This window comes from Phodopus roborovskii, unplaced genomic scaffold (assembly GCF_943737965.1).
Source record: "Phodopus roborovskii unplaced genomic scaffold, PHOROB, whole genome shotgun sequence".
Classification (NCBI taxonomy): Eukaryota; Metazoa; Chordata; class Mammalia; order Rodentia; family Cricetidae; genus Phodopus; species Phodopus roborovskii.
Genome location: NW_026126689.1, coordinates 896,922 through 914,282, shown reverse-complemented (window position 1 = coordinate 914,282; position 17,361 = coordinate 896,922). Strand labels below are relative to the sequence as shown.

The window sequence follows — 17,361 nt, the reverse complement described above, 5'->3', positions numbered from 1 at the left end:
GTAAGTTTAGGGTTTTATTCCCTCATAAATATCTTGATATAATTAGTCATCTGAATGTGTGATAATTTGCCACATTCTCTGCAGTCAGACTGAAATCAGTTGCCCAACAAAAACATGACTGACAGAGTGTGAAGGGCTTTGGGGGGTCTGAACACCATCAGGTCAGTCTAGGGCCAATACAGCAAATACATATGGGAAAGGTTTCAATCCATGCTTTAGTGTTCAATCCTTTTGTTACAGATGCTGGGTGTGGGAAACAAGCATTAGTTATTTTGCTGTGTAAATAAGTGTTCATTTTGCCCACTTGAAAATATCTGTCACTTGTCATTGCTATTGAACATTGTGTCATCTTCTTGCGCCTCAGTGAGACTGAGAGGCTTTGAATTTGTGCCACTTTTATTAACTGCTTGTGTCATTGAAAAAGGTGTTAGCATCTTAGTTTCCTAGGAGAAAGACCAAGTAACAGATGGATAATGTGTGACTCTGACAATTTGCTGTGTCATGAATGACAAAGGGTTTCTGCCCAACCTGTGCAGAAGGCTTGACATGTGACCTTGAATTTCTTGTGCAGGAAAAGCACTGTCTTGCTCCACTTTGAAAGATGAATGCATTTTTCCCCCCTGATAATAGCACACTACTGTCTTGATAGTAACAGGTTTCATAAAGGCTAAGGTCAAAGCTATTCTAGTGTTATCAGGTATTTTTTATTTGTTAAGAGTAGAAAAGAAGGAAATGGGAATGGTTCAAATGCATCAGATTTAAAGCTCATCTTTCCTTCTCAATCTTTTTGGTGTTTTGCAGCCAGGTTTTCATGGGGACATTTCCCAAACAGCAATCTCAGCTGGAGACTTCTCTCTAAGACAGACTGTGTAGGGTTTATTCAGACTTCAGCAAGTGAAGGGAGGGGTGGGGAGGATAAGAGTTAGCATAGTGATAATTATTGATCAGTATAAGTCTAATCATCACAGATTTGATCTTTTCTGCTCTTTGTTAACTTCTGTTAGTTTTAACTACAAATATGTTCAAAAGCAAATGATCTTTCCAAATCTACATCTCTATTATGGACACCTTTAGAGTATTGAGTTCCCGTCCACAGACCTAGGTACCTCTTCTGTCTTGATCAACATTGTTTGCTTATGGCTTCATCTCCTTGACCTGCTGAAACTCAGTCATTTCACATATAAACTTCCCTTTCTGGTGGTCTCCAGATCTTCAAACCCAATTATTTTGGTCAAGCCTTTCTAGAAGACTCATCACTCATTGGCTCCCTGTGAGTGTGCTGCAGTGTTCTGGAAGCTAGAGGTAAAGTCAGGCTTTATCAGAGGAAAATGGACACAGTGAAACTGATGGCATGTGACCTTGAGTTTTGTGGGGGAAAAAAGTGCCATCTTTCTCTGTTTTGAAAAAAATGATGTATTTTTTTTTTCAGCTAGCAACACATTACTGTCTTGAGAACAACAGGTTTGATAAGCAAATACGAAATTGTATAATACAACACCGAAACACAACAATCATCCTCTTCAAAACGCAATGCCTTGAGTCTTTCCACATGATGGCTACCTGGTTTTAAGTGCTTCTGTGTCTGTGTCTGCTCCATCCTCTTCCGCACAGACTCCTCATTCCTGGGCTTCCTCCACCATAGCGGCTGAATGCTGACTACAAATGCTGGTCTCCGATCCACATTTCCACATTTCTTCCTTTCTGGGCAGAGCGCCTCTCAGTTGGGAGGCTGTTGGAGTAGCAGACATGGCAGCTGTTTGTTGTGTAGGACTAGTTTGGTTTTTTGTTTTGTTTTGTTTTTTGCATTTCATTACTGACTATGAAGCCTCCCTGCAGCAAGGGCACTGAACATCAGGACAACTTATAAAAGTTTTTAATTTGTACCTGGAGAATTAGAACAAGACCCATCAGAGGCCCACTGACACCTTTATTTTACCTTCTGTAAAATAGACCTGAATATCTTCCCTCAAATCAATGCCATGCTTTAAAACTATTTTTTTTAAAAAAATATTCCTACTTACCTAACCTGAACTCAATAAGGCTAGCTGATCTGTCTGACCACCCAGTCCTGCCATGAGGTGTTGGCCTCTGTCTCTAGTGTATAACATGCCACCTGCATCTTTATCACCACCTTCATAGAAAGATCCCTCTGCTTCCATTCTCCTATCCCTTACAGTATCTCCTATCCCATCACACAAGCTAGAATTTTCAGCAGCATTAAAACTGACTGTAAGACCATAGTAGACTTCTATGGTAGGTATCTTAGTTAGGATTTCTATTGCTGTGATAAAACATCATGACCAAAGGCAGCTTGGGAGGGAAGGGTTGATTTCACCTTATAGCTTATTAGTCCATCACTGAGGGAATCCAGAGCAGAAACACAAAGCAGTATTGTCGAAGTAGAACTGGGAAGCAGAAGCCATGGAGAAGTGCTACTTAGAAACTTGTTCCATGTGACTTACTCTGTCTGCTTGTTCATAGTTTGCATGACCAATAACTCAGAGGTGCCACTACCCAGAATGAGTTAGACTCTCCTACATCAATCACCACCCAAGAAAATGCATCCCTACAGGTTTGTTCACAGGCCAGTCTGGTGGGGATATTTTCTCAATTGAGGTTCCCTCTTCCAAAATGACTCCAGCTTGTATAGAGTTGATGTTAAAACTAGCCAACACAGTAGAATTAAAGGACACAGTGAAACCCAACTCCACAAACATTCCTGAGTGCTTGAACAGAAACACTTAAAGCCCTCTAAAGGTGTAATCAAGAAAGATGTTTAGAAAAAACTAAGGGCTGTATCACCTGTATCCTCTAGGTTACAGCTTGAATAGGGACCAATAGCCCTTGCCAAATGAAGAGTTGTATTTAAAATATCTTGATGGAAAACAGTTTCCAAGGGACTAGGGTCTCAATAAAAGATGAAAGGAAATGAAACTAAAAGCTAGAAACACTTTTCAGAAGATAACAGCATAGGAATTGGATGATCTGAACTTTATCTCAAACTTAAAAGAAAATGAAATTATCTCTTTGCACAACAAAATAATGGCTGCATACACAAGTCCTTCCCACTCCTCATTAAAAGACATAGGAATGAAAGGGCATTATTTTGGAGAAAGATGGTTAAGTAGGAGTAAGAGGAGGGCAAGGGGGTGATAGTGGTTGAATATGATCACAATAAATTTCATACATGTATGAATTTGCCACAAACAAAAGTACTAATAATAAAAGCAAGATCTGATACATATTTATAATTCAGTGTCACCCTACTTGGATACTAGGAAAAAATCCAAACTGAAATATGCTGTAAAGAGGTCACAGGTTGGAAATATCATCAGGTATCTGATAAAAGCAAATGCAAAACTTCCCTACAGGCTCACAACAAAACCTCAAAGAATTCCACAGATGCATCTCCAGGGACCAAAACCTCAGAGAGACACTAAACATGAGATATTTGTGGAAGCAAGATACCCTAATTCTAAACCAACATAAAGAGCTAATAGCAATTTTAGCCCTGTAAATATTTCAGATATTAAAATTATTGCACCAGAATGTTTTCCTTTTAGAAAGAGGAAGTGAAATATGATTAAGCAAGATGCTATAGAAAGTTATGAGTAGCATTTGGAAAGAATGAAGTTAGGGTTATAAATATGGATGAAACTGAAAGTTTATGGTAGAGATAAACAGCAGCTGTTACCTGTCCGAAGCAGGACTAGTGAGAAGGAGCAGGCATCTAAGGACATCTCCCAGCAATCAGCCAGCATTCACATATGAAGGAGAGAAGAGGGGCAAGCATATGAGGCTGGCCACATCTGACATGTCTATCACTGGAGTTCTGGATAAAAAGAGATGGAGATGGCATGGCTTGATGTTAGGACCCATGAATGAAAACTCACCTGAACTGAAGAAAATATGCAGATGAAGATTTAGGTGAGGGAGCCACAATGATCCCAACAATAAGAGAACATCCCCATCAGATAGAAAACCCAGATTATCTATGAAAGAAAGAAAACAGTCTGCCTGTTGTCTTCTTGATCATGGACACCTAAAAGCACTGTCTAATACTTAAAAAACATGTTGTAAGAAAATAACCATAAAATATACTACCCAGAAACTATGATAGGTAGATGATAGATGATTGATTATAAATAAGTCCTAAAAGTGTTTTTATTTTAAATAAAGTGTTTGTAGAAGCACTATCACCATTAATGGTCAAGATATGAAATCAAAGTATTTGCCAGTAACTGAATGGGTAGTGAAAACTTGATATGTAGATTCAGTAAAACACTATAAAACCTATCAAAATAAGGATATTATATCTTATATCAGGTCCAGCAACATATATGGGCCTAAGGATATTATGTTGAGTGAAACAAACCAGACATTGAAAGACAAATACCACATGATTACATTTACATAAAATGTTGTATTCATGGAAGTAGAGAGTTGAATGGTGATGGCCACAGGATGGAGTGGTTCAGAAGAGAGGGGATATAATATCAAAGGATATAATGTTAGATAGGAGGAAAGAATTCAAGACATCTACTCTGCAATTCAGTTAATAATGGTATGTTATATTTAGAAAATCACTGAGAATAATAAATATGGTAAGAATGTGGAATAATACACATGTTAATTAGGTCAACTTAGCCACACCACAGTGAGTACATGTACTAAAACATTATGTTCCATGTGACAAATGTATAAAATTTCTACAGAAAACTTGAAAGTTAAAATAGTCGTAAAAGACAGATTAGACACCCGATCTCCCATTTTTTTTAGGTCAGTATCAGCTTGACACCAAGAACATAAATGATAGCAACACAAGGGGAAATTATAGACCAATAGCACTCATGCACATAGTCACAAAATCCCTCAGCCAAGTAACAAAGCCTTCCCTCCATCCTTCTCCCTCTCTCTCTCTTCATATGTATATTATATGTGTGTGCCATATATGATGACATCACAGTTTCTGACATTATCAGAAAATATCTATAAATTAAGGTCTGTCAAACCATTTAACAAAATCACAAAGAATAATTTTAAAATCTTATCAAATGGTAAGTGGACACAAGCTCCCTTAGAAATTGAAAATGAACTATTTTGTTTTAAGTGGTAGTTAACACCATAACTTTACCATTCATGGGAAACCCTCAAGGACAGTTAGGTTAGCAATGAACAGTAGGTCAGAGCCACTGTATTGGGATATGAAGAATGTGAATGGATAGAAGCTGAAACCAACAACACTGAATGGAAGCAACAGCTTGCTTTTATGTGTGTGTGTGTGTGTGTGTGTGTGTGTGTAACAATAATAAAGAAAAAGAGGCCATGAATTTGAGGTGATTGGAAGAAGTGAGGAGACATGGGAAGGGTTAGAGGGAAGAATAGGAAATTTTAATTAAAATTTTAAAATTAATTAATAACTTTAGGGATTATCAATCTTCCAACATCTTTAATACAAAATAAAACAATGTACTTAATAAAAGAAAAGAATTAAGAGAAACAAGAATCAACTAATACGTGCAGTTCCACCCTATCTCTCGTACCGCTACTCATAGTTTGTTCCCAGGACCTCTGATGTAAAGACACAAACCAAGCTCCTGAGGGTCCATGATGCTAATGACCTTCGTGAAAACCAAAGCTGATTTCACTTGGAGTGACTTGGCCCATCCTGCTCTCTTAAAGCTTGCCCAGAATTATGAACTCCCATCAAATCTGTCACTTGATTCCATTCCAATTAATCTAATCCATTTGAATAGGATTCAAATGATTGGATTCAACTGCAGCAAATTTTGCTCAGTGAAATTGGTCTATGATTGAAATCTATTAAGTTCAATTCAATAAAATAAATTTAAATATTATTCAGTAAAATTAATTCTTAATTAATTAACATTTCAGTTCAGGTCCAATCTGAACTTCCATTTCAACACTTCTAAATTTGGCCCTGACTCAAATCAAGAAGAGAATGTGAAATCCAATGTAATTCTGAAAGATACAACCTTAAGCTAATCAACTTCATTCATTTCTAGTCTTCCCTAATCAGATGAGTTTAGTGACATTCAATCACAGAGAGATAAAACGTTCACCTTTAATGATCAAATTGAATGTTTATATCAGAGCTTTCAAATAATGCATTTTCTTCACTGCAGTATGAACTCAGCAGAACATTGCTGGGTTCATTTTTTCATTTGGTCTTTACCTGAACAGAGACTGGCATAGAATTAGATGATTGGAAAACAAAAGGGAATATCATCATACAATTTAATACATTGATTTCTCAAGAAAATTATAGGGTGCATGCAATTATATGCTTCTGTATCTAAGATAACACCAAATGTGTGTGTGTGTGTGTGTGTGTGTGTGTGTGTGTGTACTTTTCCACTTTACTTTTATGAAGTGTTTAGTTTAACTAGTAAAATATATCCATTTTAATGTGGAATCATGGTTATGAAATTGAAAATAAAAAGGTAATAACTATACTATGCTGAAAATATGAATTAAATGAAGGTGCTTCTATAAAAAAAAATACCGTGACCACCTCTTAATATCTGTGACCTAGTTTCCCCTGCTATCTCCCTCCTCCATGATGTTTTTTGAGGAAATAAGACTAAAAAGCAATGGAGTCAACCAACCATTGGCTGCAACCTGTAAAGACATGAGCTCACTGAAACCCTTCTCCTACATATTTGGCAAAGAAAATCTGACTGATATGATACCTTATTACTATCTATGCCTTGTTATATAAATGCTGGGAAAAGAGTTAAGACTGTAGATAGTAAGGGCCTGTTTCTATACATGCTATTCCAGATGTCCGATGAACTAAAGTCATCACTGTCCTTTCTTTAAGTCGGCATATATTGTAGACTTTGTCTGGTAGGAAATCCCACAGGTAACCAATGGCAGCCTCAATGTTTTCCTTTTAGCTTCTTTCCACAACCTTATCCTGTAGGCCAGGGAATCTACATTGCTTACTGGAATCTCCAGAGGATACAGGGTAAACTGGAAACCCTTTCCTGTATCTCTCTGTTGTGTTATCTCCCACTGTCTGGGCCTCTTGCTTCTAGAAGAATCTTGAGACACTGGCTCTGCAAACTCTACTTGTCAAAGACTGACTGACTCTAAACCAGAAAATTCTAAAGCTGGTGGTCAGTTCCCACTTCCCATTCCTGGGGTCAGGAGTCATTGTCTACATTAGTCTGAATTCCTTGGATTCCAGCCTATTCTTGGAAACTATAACTACCAGATTATCTGAAGAAGAATAATCTGGTAGCTAAATTGACTCAAAATGTTCACCCTGCTCTACCAGGGAGGAGCTTGTCACTCAGACTCTACCATCCCTTCTTATTTAGGTCAACAGCATTCATTAGAAGGAAGGTTCTTCCTGGTATCAGGATGTTCTGTATACACAATGCAGGAGTCTGTAACTATTTAGCATATTATGTGTAACTTGATGGCTGTGATGAAATAAGAGTGGTCAGTGATATTTACTGAGGAGGTGGAAGAAAGGTAACCAGGCAATGCAGTGGTAAAAATAGAAGAGAGGGAGACAACAAAGCCTGAGCTACTTAGGAGGACCCTGACTGAGATGATAGATTAGTTAGTTACTGTACCTTCCTCTCCAGTTGTGACCACTGTACTCTTTATGTGTGTCTATCCCATTGCAATCTGAATATATGCAATAAAAATTACTTTGAAAGGTTGAATCCAGCCATTTACTGGAGGCCTTGAACATTTACAGTATATCAAAAACAGAATGGCTGCAAAGGAGCTGCCAGCAGGGGGTACTTACTACCATGGTGATGTGGGCAAGCTGAAAATCTTCTGTTCTCTCTTGCTAAAAAGTCTCCTGTGAGTCCATAAAAGATAAGTTGGCAATAGTTAAATGTTTTCAGTTAGGGCACTATGAAGCCTTGGGGTATTGTTTTATGTATGTTCTAGAAGTGAACAAGTGAAACTCATTACATGTCCCAGACACAAACTTGAGTCTTTTTTGAGCCCATGCCTGCATACTAATTAAGCTGCCTGTTAAACTTCACATACACATAATACAGACCTGTATTCTAAAGAACATATTCTGGAAAACCCATGTACAGGCTACATTTTCTGGAGGTCTCCATGCATTAGGTCTGGTACTTCTGCAACAATTTGTTATCAACAAGACTAGTAGTTTCCTTAAGTCTTTAAGTGCCCACTTTTCTCTCTCTTCATCCAGCTACTAAGGAACTCCTTGCTGTGATGCAATCTGATCTGAAGTGGATCCATGCTTGGCTGATTTAATTCACTGTGGCTCACCTTAACAATCCAGTGTTTCATTAACCTAGAATGTGGCATCTGAATACAGTGACTCGCCTACATGATGTAGTTAACTAGAATCTGCAGAGTCTAAGGTCAAAGACAACTTTCTGGACTCTTAGATAATTCCTTTCTTTCTTGCCACTTCATATTCTCAACTTTTAAAAAGTCCTTCTACTTCAATTGCTTTTAACTGTTTTTACCCCAAAGCCAACTAATAGGTAAGTAATGGCTTATAAAGAAAAAAAAAAAAAAAACAGCATTTCATTAGGATAGCATAGAAATGAGACAGTTCTTTGCTCATAGAAAAATTGAACAACTCTTTCTTTGCTGAATATAAAACATATACAAAATTAATAATTTACTTTTGTTATAGTGATTTAATCAAATTAGCCATTATGAATAACAAAGTGTATAATTTCCTTTTTTGTCCCCAAGGAATAGGTTTGTCTTATTGACATTTGGTTGGTTTGCCCATGCCAGAAGTCATGTACTTCCTGTGGTACTGATTTATTCTTCTCAGAAAGAGCATGCAGTAACATCAACTTTGCATTCCCCTAACCTGAAACATTAGTTACTGAGACAGTAGTGTTGTCGTTTGAACAAAGGTGGAGAGAGAGAAGAGGCTTGATAATCACGTCCCTCTCAGGCTCTCCCCTGATCCCTGGCATGTCACCTCTTCAGACCGAACAGAAGAAATGCCACTGTAGAACTCCTCTTTCTAGCCTACTGTCTAGTAAGAGTTTTTCCCTGCAAAACTGATTTCCAGGCATGGGAGGGAAGGTCGATTGCTAAAGTGCTTACCCTGCAAGCATGCAAATGTGAATTTGATCCCCAGATAGTAATCCCAATGCCTGGAAGGTAGAGGACCTTGCCAAGCTTGCTAACCAGTCAGCATAGCTTCCATGAGTTCAAGGCCAGTGAGAGTCCTCAACTCAAAACCAAGATGTAGACTCCTAAGGAATGACACCCAAAAGTTGACCTCGGGCCTGTGGATACAGATACACACACACAGCATACATGCAAGCACATAAAATGCACATCCAGCTGTAGAAACACATACGAATGCCTGTAGACACACACTACTGATACAGAGCCTGGCTTTTTTGTGGACCTGACAGTTGCTGCTGTGCATCTAAACAAACCTGACAACTGAGCTTCCTTCCCCCAGTGTCTGGGCAGCCCCTGCAGGTGCTCCCAGGGAGCAGCTGTTCCTCCTCTCCCAATCTCATAGTCTCCTTCCCAAGGTGAGGCTGAATGTTATCTTGCTCCTTTTGTTGACGTTGCTGTGATCTTCACAAAGAACGTTGAACCATAGACAGCTCATGGGTAGTGTGAGTCCCTATAACTGTCTGAAATGACAAGAAGAACATAGTGCTGAGTTGTTCCAATTGGCCACTGGAAAGAACAGACATAAAGTTAAAGGTCTGAGATACAGAATTCTTTTACTGAGCATTTTTGCCGTGGACTGCATAAGACGCTTCCTGCCATCCCATCCATTGACTCCACTTCTACTTGTGTATGGTTTATCCCTCTCCCACAGTCAGAAAGTATTACACCTCCTAGTTTCCTAGATCAATGACACAACCAACATTTACTGGGGGAAGAAACCGTCTAACAATCCTCAGCTAAAAGAATGAAATACTCAAACTGGATTCAATAGCTAAGGATGTAAAGTTTCCACATTGCTAGGGTGTGTGTAGTTTGGCCCATGTACCTTTTGCAAGGTCAGCCCAGCACTATTTGGCTTTGTGTGCATCCTGCTGTAGACACAAAAGCCACAGCTGTCATCTTTTTAGTTCTCATTTTTAATCACTTTAGGAAATAGAAGGTAGTTTATCCTGGAGCCATTGTGAATGACCATGGCAACAAAGATTTAAACTACCACAAATTCAATGTTCCAATGTGGAGAAGCAGTTTCACAAAGTTTTTTTTTATAGTTTTACAGAATCAAGGCAAGTTTAAAATGCATTAGTGGGTGCATCACAATGAGGGAAGCTTTCTCGTAGTCCTAAGACACTATCTGATGGCATTCTTACCATCAGATGGGTAGAACTAGTTGCTTGCTAAGTCAATTGGTTCTGAAAGGTTTTATCTGTTGTCACAAGATGTGACAGAGGAGGGCAAGGGATGGGTAGTCCAGAAAGCCAGAACTTAGCCTTACATAAGATAAATTGCCTGTAGATCTTCAACCTCCCAACCTTTCCCCCGTCTCATCAGTCTGTGGATCTCTGCAAATAGATTCCTTCAGGAATTCCCATGCAGAGCCGATTCAGCATCTTCTCAGAATCCTCTTTCTATGGTCACATAGCCAGAGACAGACACAAGCTGACCTACTATACCTCAAAAACTAAATGATCTCAACTTTTCCTAGGATGGCAAAGACTAGACAGTTCCCATAAATGATACTTTGCAAGCCTTTAAAAAAAAGTGGATGTTACAAAAATAAAGCGATATTGTATTGTTGTACTGTGGACTCTGGTATTTTCCCCGACCCTGACAAAAAGAGAAGACACCTTAAAGCAAAATCATTGGAATACAGAGTTCAAACCCAAATGTGTTCTCTGCTGAGACAGGGCGCCTCTGGACAGAACACAGCTGCTTGCTTGTTGATGGAGGTTCTGTCCCGCCTAGTCTTGCAGTCCCAAATAAACACACTGAGGCTTATATTAATTATACACTGTTTGGCCAGTGATTCAGGCTTCTTTCTAACTATTAATCCAATTTTATTAAACTATGTATTGCCACAAGGCTGTGGCTTATTGGTAATACTATGGCATGTTACTCCTGTGGCAGCTACATGGCATCTCCCTTGTGACTCTCTGTCTTCTCCCCAGAATTCTCCTCATCTGGTAGCCCTGCCTGTACTTCTTGCCTGGCTACTGTCCAATCAGCATTTATTCATCAGCCAATAAGAGAAACAAATATTCACAGCATACAGAAGGACATCCCCCATCAGGCCCTAGTTTGGAGAGCTGGCTTCTCTCTCCCCTTGAAACAGGTCAGATCTTTCTTACTCTCAGCTACCTACCAAATCAAGTTCAGTTTCTTATTTTAAGTTCCCCCATGATGATCATTACACGGAAAACAGTAAACTTTCTCAATTGAGTGAGATCAGGGTATTTATATGGACTAGAATGCCCAACTGGTTCCTTTTTAAGTTCAAATGTTGGTTCCCTCATCACATGGAACATAACCCTGGATCCAGAAAAAAAAAATTTTAGTGGCTTTAAACTGCCTACATTTAAACAGAACTGTTCTTGAGGGGAAAATATCCCACTCTCCCACTCATTATCATAGAAATGTGTGTGTATTCCATCATGGTAATTATGATGTTATTTGTTTAGATGTTGTGATTACGCAGTTGGCAGTTGAAGAATGTGAGGCTCTCCCATATCTTTCTTCGGAGCACTGGCAGATACAAGTGTGTACTTAACATCCTGAAAGGACAGGCAGAGGTAGACTCTTGTGAAGTAATTTCACCCATAGACCTAGAGATTTTAGTAGACTTCTTATTTGGATTACTGCCTCCATTAATCCCATAAGTCCTGGTTTCCTCGGTCATCGGTTCTCATAACATACCCTCAAATTCTTCCACACTCTTACCCTATTGCACATTTCTCTTCCTTTTCAAGAATGGTGTTATTTCCATATAGAAACAATAAAATGGGAATAGAGACTGGCAGAAAGGGAAAGCAGGAAGGAGATCGCATTATGTACCGACGACACACCCATACCTGAATGCATCACTGCAATTGCATCAGGATCCTAACACAGCAAGTCACAGAATCAAAGAGAATGGGTATCAGCAGAGCTAGGAATAGAGGAAATGGTGCCATTGCCAATAAATAAAAGTTTCTGTTAAACAAGGTGAGTGGGTTCCAGAGTGTTTCTGGGCAGTGCTATAGTTACGATTGGCACGCGATATCAAATACTTAGATGATTCGTTAAGAAGGGAGGTTTCACAATGAGTGCTCTGGGCACTCCCTGTGGAGTGGAGGTGGGTGGGATGGGAGGGTGGTCGGGAGGGTATGGGAGGGTGGGAGAGAGGGAGAGAGAGGGAACCGGGATCGATAGATAAAATAAGAAAAATAAATAAATAAATTAGAAAGAAAGATTACAGGGAAAAAGGAAGGAAGGAAGGAAGGAAAGAAGGAAGGAAGGAAAAAGAAAAATGCCCCATGGCCAGCATCTTCTCAGTCGTCCCTCAGCCTTTCTGCCTCCATACTATTCTTCTCTTTAAGTGGGTTTTTTTCCTTCCCACTTCCCGGCAGCCTTCTGTGGAATCCAAGCCTGGTTTGCAATGCTGCCGTCTTAAAGATCCCACAAAATGTCTGGGCCTCTCCCAGTATTTTCCGACTTGCTCTGATGGTTCCTGAAACAAGACTTTCAGCTCAGGAAATGCTTCTGGGGCAGGATCTCTGCATCCAATTGCCTGGAGTATGTGTTAGACGCTTCATCTTTTTTCAACTTCTGTTGAACTTCATACTGTCTTTCCTACCCATATGGAGCATGCCAGTGTTCTTGGTTACTGACACCAGAAGCCCAGAGTTCTGCTCCCCTCCTCTCCCAAACCCCACCAACTCCAGCTACCCAAATGCCTTCTGTTTCCTGTTCCTCCTCTCTTAGTTACATGTTATTAGTTATCTTCTCTGTTATTAACAGATCTTCACATCTGCCCTCCCCGGTTTCATCACATGGAAACTCATCTCTTACCTTACTCTAGATTTTTAAAGCCCACATTGAACAGTAATGTTTTTCTGCTCCAGATCCTTCAGTGGCCTCTCCCATTATCTCAGGATAAAGTTCAGGCTTTGTAAGCTGCAGAGAAGAAGCCTTGAAGAGCAAGAAGTAGTCAGCGTGAAACAATTTCTCATTTGGACAAAGACTTTACAGCTCACTCCTCATCGGCTGTCTAGTACTGTCTTCTGCTGCTACACTCCCTAACTGTTCTCCCCAGCCTTACTCTACAGCACATGCTAGATTCTGTATACATTTTGCGTATAAAACTCTTCTGTATGAATTGTTACCTACTGTTCCATCTGATATAGGACTTCTTTCCTCCTCTTATATTTGGTTCACTGAGATCTTATCCAATCACCCTGCAAGATACAACTCAGTGAAAACATTAAACGTGATCTCCTTTACCTCACTTCCTTTCCCAAGTTTATAGTACTTATCCATCTGTTTCCCCAACCTGCATATCTCCTCCACTGTTCTACTGACTGGCACATAATGGAAACACAATGGAGTTTGGTGATCAGGGAAAGGGATGATTAAATGAATGGAAGAGGTATGGGATTTGGATCCAGGAACTCCTGCAGATCCCAACATCTGTAGACAAGATATTCAGGTTCCTAATATCACATGGAGCAACACTTTATATGGCCTATGTACCCACATAGTCTCTAATGTGTTGTGCCTCCAAATCAGTCCTAATAGCTAATGCAAGGTAAATGCTATGTAAATAGTTATTACACAGTTACTAAAGGAGTCACTATGAGTGGTCTGTGTATGTTTGGTGCAAAGGCAAGTTTGTTTGCTTGTTTGTTTTTCCCCAAACATCTTTGATTTACACTTGTTAATTGCATGGACATAGAAGCTGTGGACACAGAGAACTGACTTCATAACAGCAAGTGATGTATGATATAGTCTCAGACTTTTGATGTTGGGTATTAATCTACTGGGTAATAAAAAGATGGTTTGGCCTTTCTAGATCAAAGTTCTTCATGAGTAAAATTAAGAGGTCAAACTTAAGACATGACAAAGCCCACACTTACCTTTAGTTACCTTTTATCTCCATATTTGTATCAGTTCACAGAAAAGCAAAGTCAACTATGGAGTTAGTTGTGTATTACAGAATGGCCCATATGCCTTCAATGCATTCCAGGATTCCAACTCAATGGATTAATATCTAAATTATAGGTGCTTAAATGTCATCAAAGAAGATATATGGAACAAAGGAGAAACTTGAAATTTGATGTTCTGTCTGATTTTTTAAGTTACATATTCCTATTATTTAACTAATTTTACTTTAAAGATGGACATGTGTCATTTGGTCCATCAGAGACTGCTATGCCTCCCAGGAAGAGATAGCAAAGGTGATATTACTGTAACGATGCAATTTAGGCCCTCTCTAACTGTGGCTTTCCCCTTTCTGTCAGATGGAAGCCCTTACACTTGGTGGGTTGGCAAAGCCAATGAAAAGCATTACTACTGGGGAGGCTCAGAGCCTGGAATTCAGAAGTGTGCCTGTGGCATTGAGCGCAACTGCACAGATCCCAAATACTACTGCAACTGTGATGCAGACTACAAGCAGTGGTGAGTACCCAGGGAGCGTGACCTCCCCGAGCCTGCATGTCAAATGGTTTCATAGAAGGGAAGTCTAGGAAAAGTGCTAAAGTGAGAAGATAATAGGTAAAAAAAAAATGTGGGGAGCCAGCCCAGTGGGCAGAAGTCAGGAGAACCCTGAAAATGCAAAAGCAGAGTGGAAGTCAGTGCGACAAAGGTTTGCGTTTAGAAGCTGACTGACACATAATTGATGTGTTCATATCCCGTTCTGAGAGGAAAATAATGAGTCATGTTGGCAGCACTGATTTGCATTATAACATGTTCCCTGCATGGATGGCAGGAACAGCTAGGGCAGATCGCAAGGTTCAGATACCTGAGAGGGGAAAAAGGGAAAGGCTTTTGGCTTCCAGGATGTTTGCTTTAGTATACAGACTACAGATTGGGGGGGGGGGGTCCCTTTGTTCTCCTTGCCTACAAGTGCTTGCCTGTCTCCTTTGCCATCATACCCCAAATTGTTCAAAACCTGATACAAATCAGTCCAAGAAAGACCCTATTCTGGGTTGTTTTCTTCTCTCCACTGGCTTTTGTCCTCCTTCTCGGTGAGTGACTAAGGCAGTGTCAGTCATAGATAAAGATAAAATTAGCTGTCCTTCTCTGGAAAAAGAAGAGAGGGCCTAAAAGGTCAGCTGTAAGAACATAAACCAGAAGGAAAAGCATATCCCACCTCTTACAGTTCAGAGTTGGGGCCTCCTGTCTGTTCCTGATCTGTGTGGCCGTAGGAAGCAGAGCTCTGGGTTTGTCTGGTAACCAAACCTACGTTCCCCAAGTCCACCCGGGAGTCACTATCTGCAAGAATGATGTACAAGAGAAATTCATTCTAGCAGCTACTCAACAGTTAATTATAAGATTAAAAAATGACAGGATTCTCAGGCAGGAGGTCTACAGGTTTCCCAAGAATTTTATTTCTTTCGGTACATGGGAGATTTATTTCAGTAACTCAGAATCTATTGGTATTACTTGTTTAAAGCATAAATAGCTATCATTATGCTCTATGTTTAAGATTGGTATTGTAAATATATGTGTCTGCGTGAATGTCGGTCACTTGCGTGTGGAACCCTCAGAGGCCAGAAGAAGGGACCAGATCATCTAGAGCTGGAGTTGCAGGCAGTTATAAAACATTGAGTGTATGTGTTGGCAACTGAACCTGGGTCTTCTGTATGTGCAGCAAGTGTTCCAAAACACTGGGCAATCTTTCCAGTCCCTTATTATGTTTTATCTGTGGTTTTGTTGTGAAACAATAATTCCAGTAGCAAAATTTTCAACTTTGTCTGGAGAACACATCTGTATTTTACACACACATGTTGCACAGAGAGTGGAAGTTGGAAATGGGAAGGACATGACAGTCAGGCCAATCCATTTTTCATTCTGTCGATCCATCCATCTGTCATGTATTCAACAATAGTCAGTTGCAAATTTCCACGACAGAGACTCTGCCAGGCACTGGAGATGAAACAGCAAGTAGCTCTGCCCTGACTCATTTTTCCATTATCCTGGTTATGTGTCAGTCAGCAGGCTTGGAAGACTCTCTGATCCACTTCTCTCTTCTGCTCTGATTCCCTGGCTCTTCAGGAGGCTGACTTGGCACAGCCAGACTATCATTATTATCATCACTGTTCAATGCTCCTTGCCCTACCTTGTAGGAGCACTAAGAAAGACAGGGAGAGGAAAATCTAGGGCATGCCTCTGAGTAGACCTCATAGTTTTTAGACATCATGCTTGGTGCAATGGGGCTATTGACAACAGAGCATGCCCTTCATCCACAGGCAACTTCCTACAATCCAATTGTTAGGAAAAGTCATAAACATGATGTATGTGGTCACCAAGACAGGGTCACGGGTTGGAAGAAGATGTATAAGACACAACTTGCTAGTGCAAGAAATTTCAACACCAGCTAAGGGAAGGGAGGAGTCAAGAATGTCTACAGAGAAAGTGACACGCTCAAACGAGGAATAGGGGCTGTCTGGATTGATGATCTTGAAGGGGGAGCATAAATGAGCACAGCATGTGTGGGAACTGTCAGTACAGTGGGAGTATCATGTGCCTATAAGTTAGCCAGGCCATACTGTGCAGACCGCCATGAAAAAGTATGTGATGGAAAGAAGGAATCATAAAAAAATGATGTTACAGAGTCTTTTTTGTTAGTTACTTTTACTTTTCTTTGGCTATAATAAAACACCATGACCAAGGCATCTTGTAGAAGTAAGGACTTACTTTGCCTGAAAGTTCCAGAGGGAGAAGAGTCCGCCACTGTCACAGAAGCAGGCAGACTTAGCAACTGGAATAGAAAGCTGAGAGTTTACATCTTAAGCCATAAGCACGAGGCAGTGTGTAAACCTTCAAAGGCCACCCTCGGTTAGGTACTCCTTCCAACAAGGCCACACCTCCTAAGCCTCCTCATGCAGCTCCAGCAACTGGGTACCAAGCATTAAATGTCTGAGATGATGGGGGACATTCTTATTCAAACCACGACAGTCCTTAAAAACCATCAAGGGCTTGAGGCATAGATTGGAAGGACTACGGAGAATAACAGGGTATGTATGAGAGTCTCATAAGTTTGTAGCTACTGGGGCCTAGCATTTACAACCATAAGAGACAAAACAAAATGTCCATGCAGGCTTAATGTTTGCACTCCATGGAATGGATGGAGTGGCAGGTGCAGGAGATAAACAATGAGTTCAGCTAACATAATAATATCTGCAATAACCTAATATCTGCAGTTAA

At 40.0% G+C, this 17,361-nt stretch overlaps 1 protein-coding gene across 1 annotated transcript in view; it reads left to right on the top strand.

Annotated features, from left to right (window-relative positions):
• Cntnap2 (contactin associated protein 2) overlaps positions 1 to 17,361 on the top strand; it is a 1,802,334-nt gene that overhangs the window by 1,369,281 nt on the left and 415,692 nt on the right. The window contains 1 exon segment of the mRNA XM_051174658.1: positions 14,454 to 14,610. Coding sequence (XP_051030615.1) covers positions 14,454 to 14,610 — 157 coding nt within the window.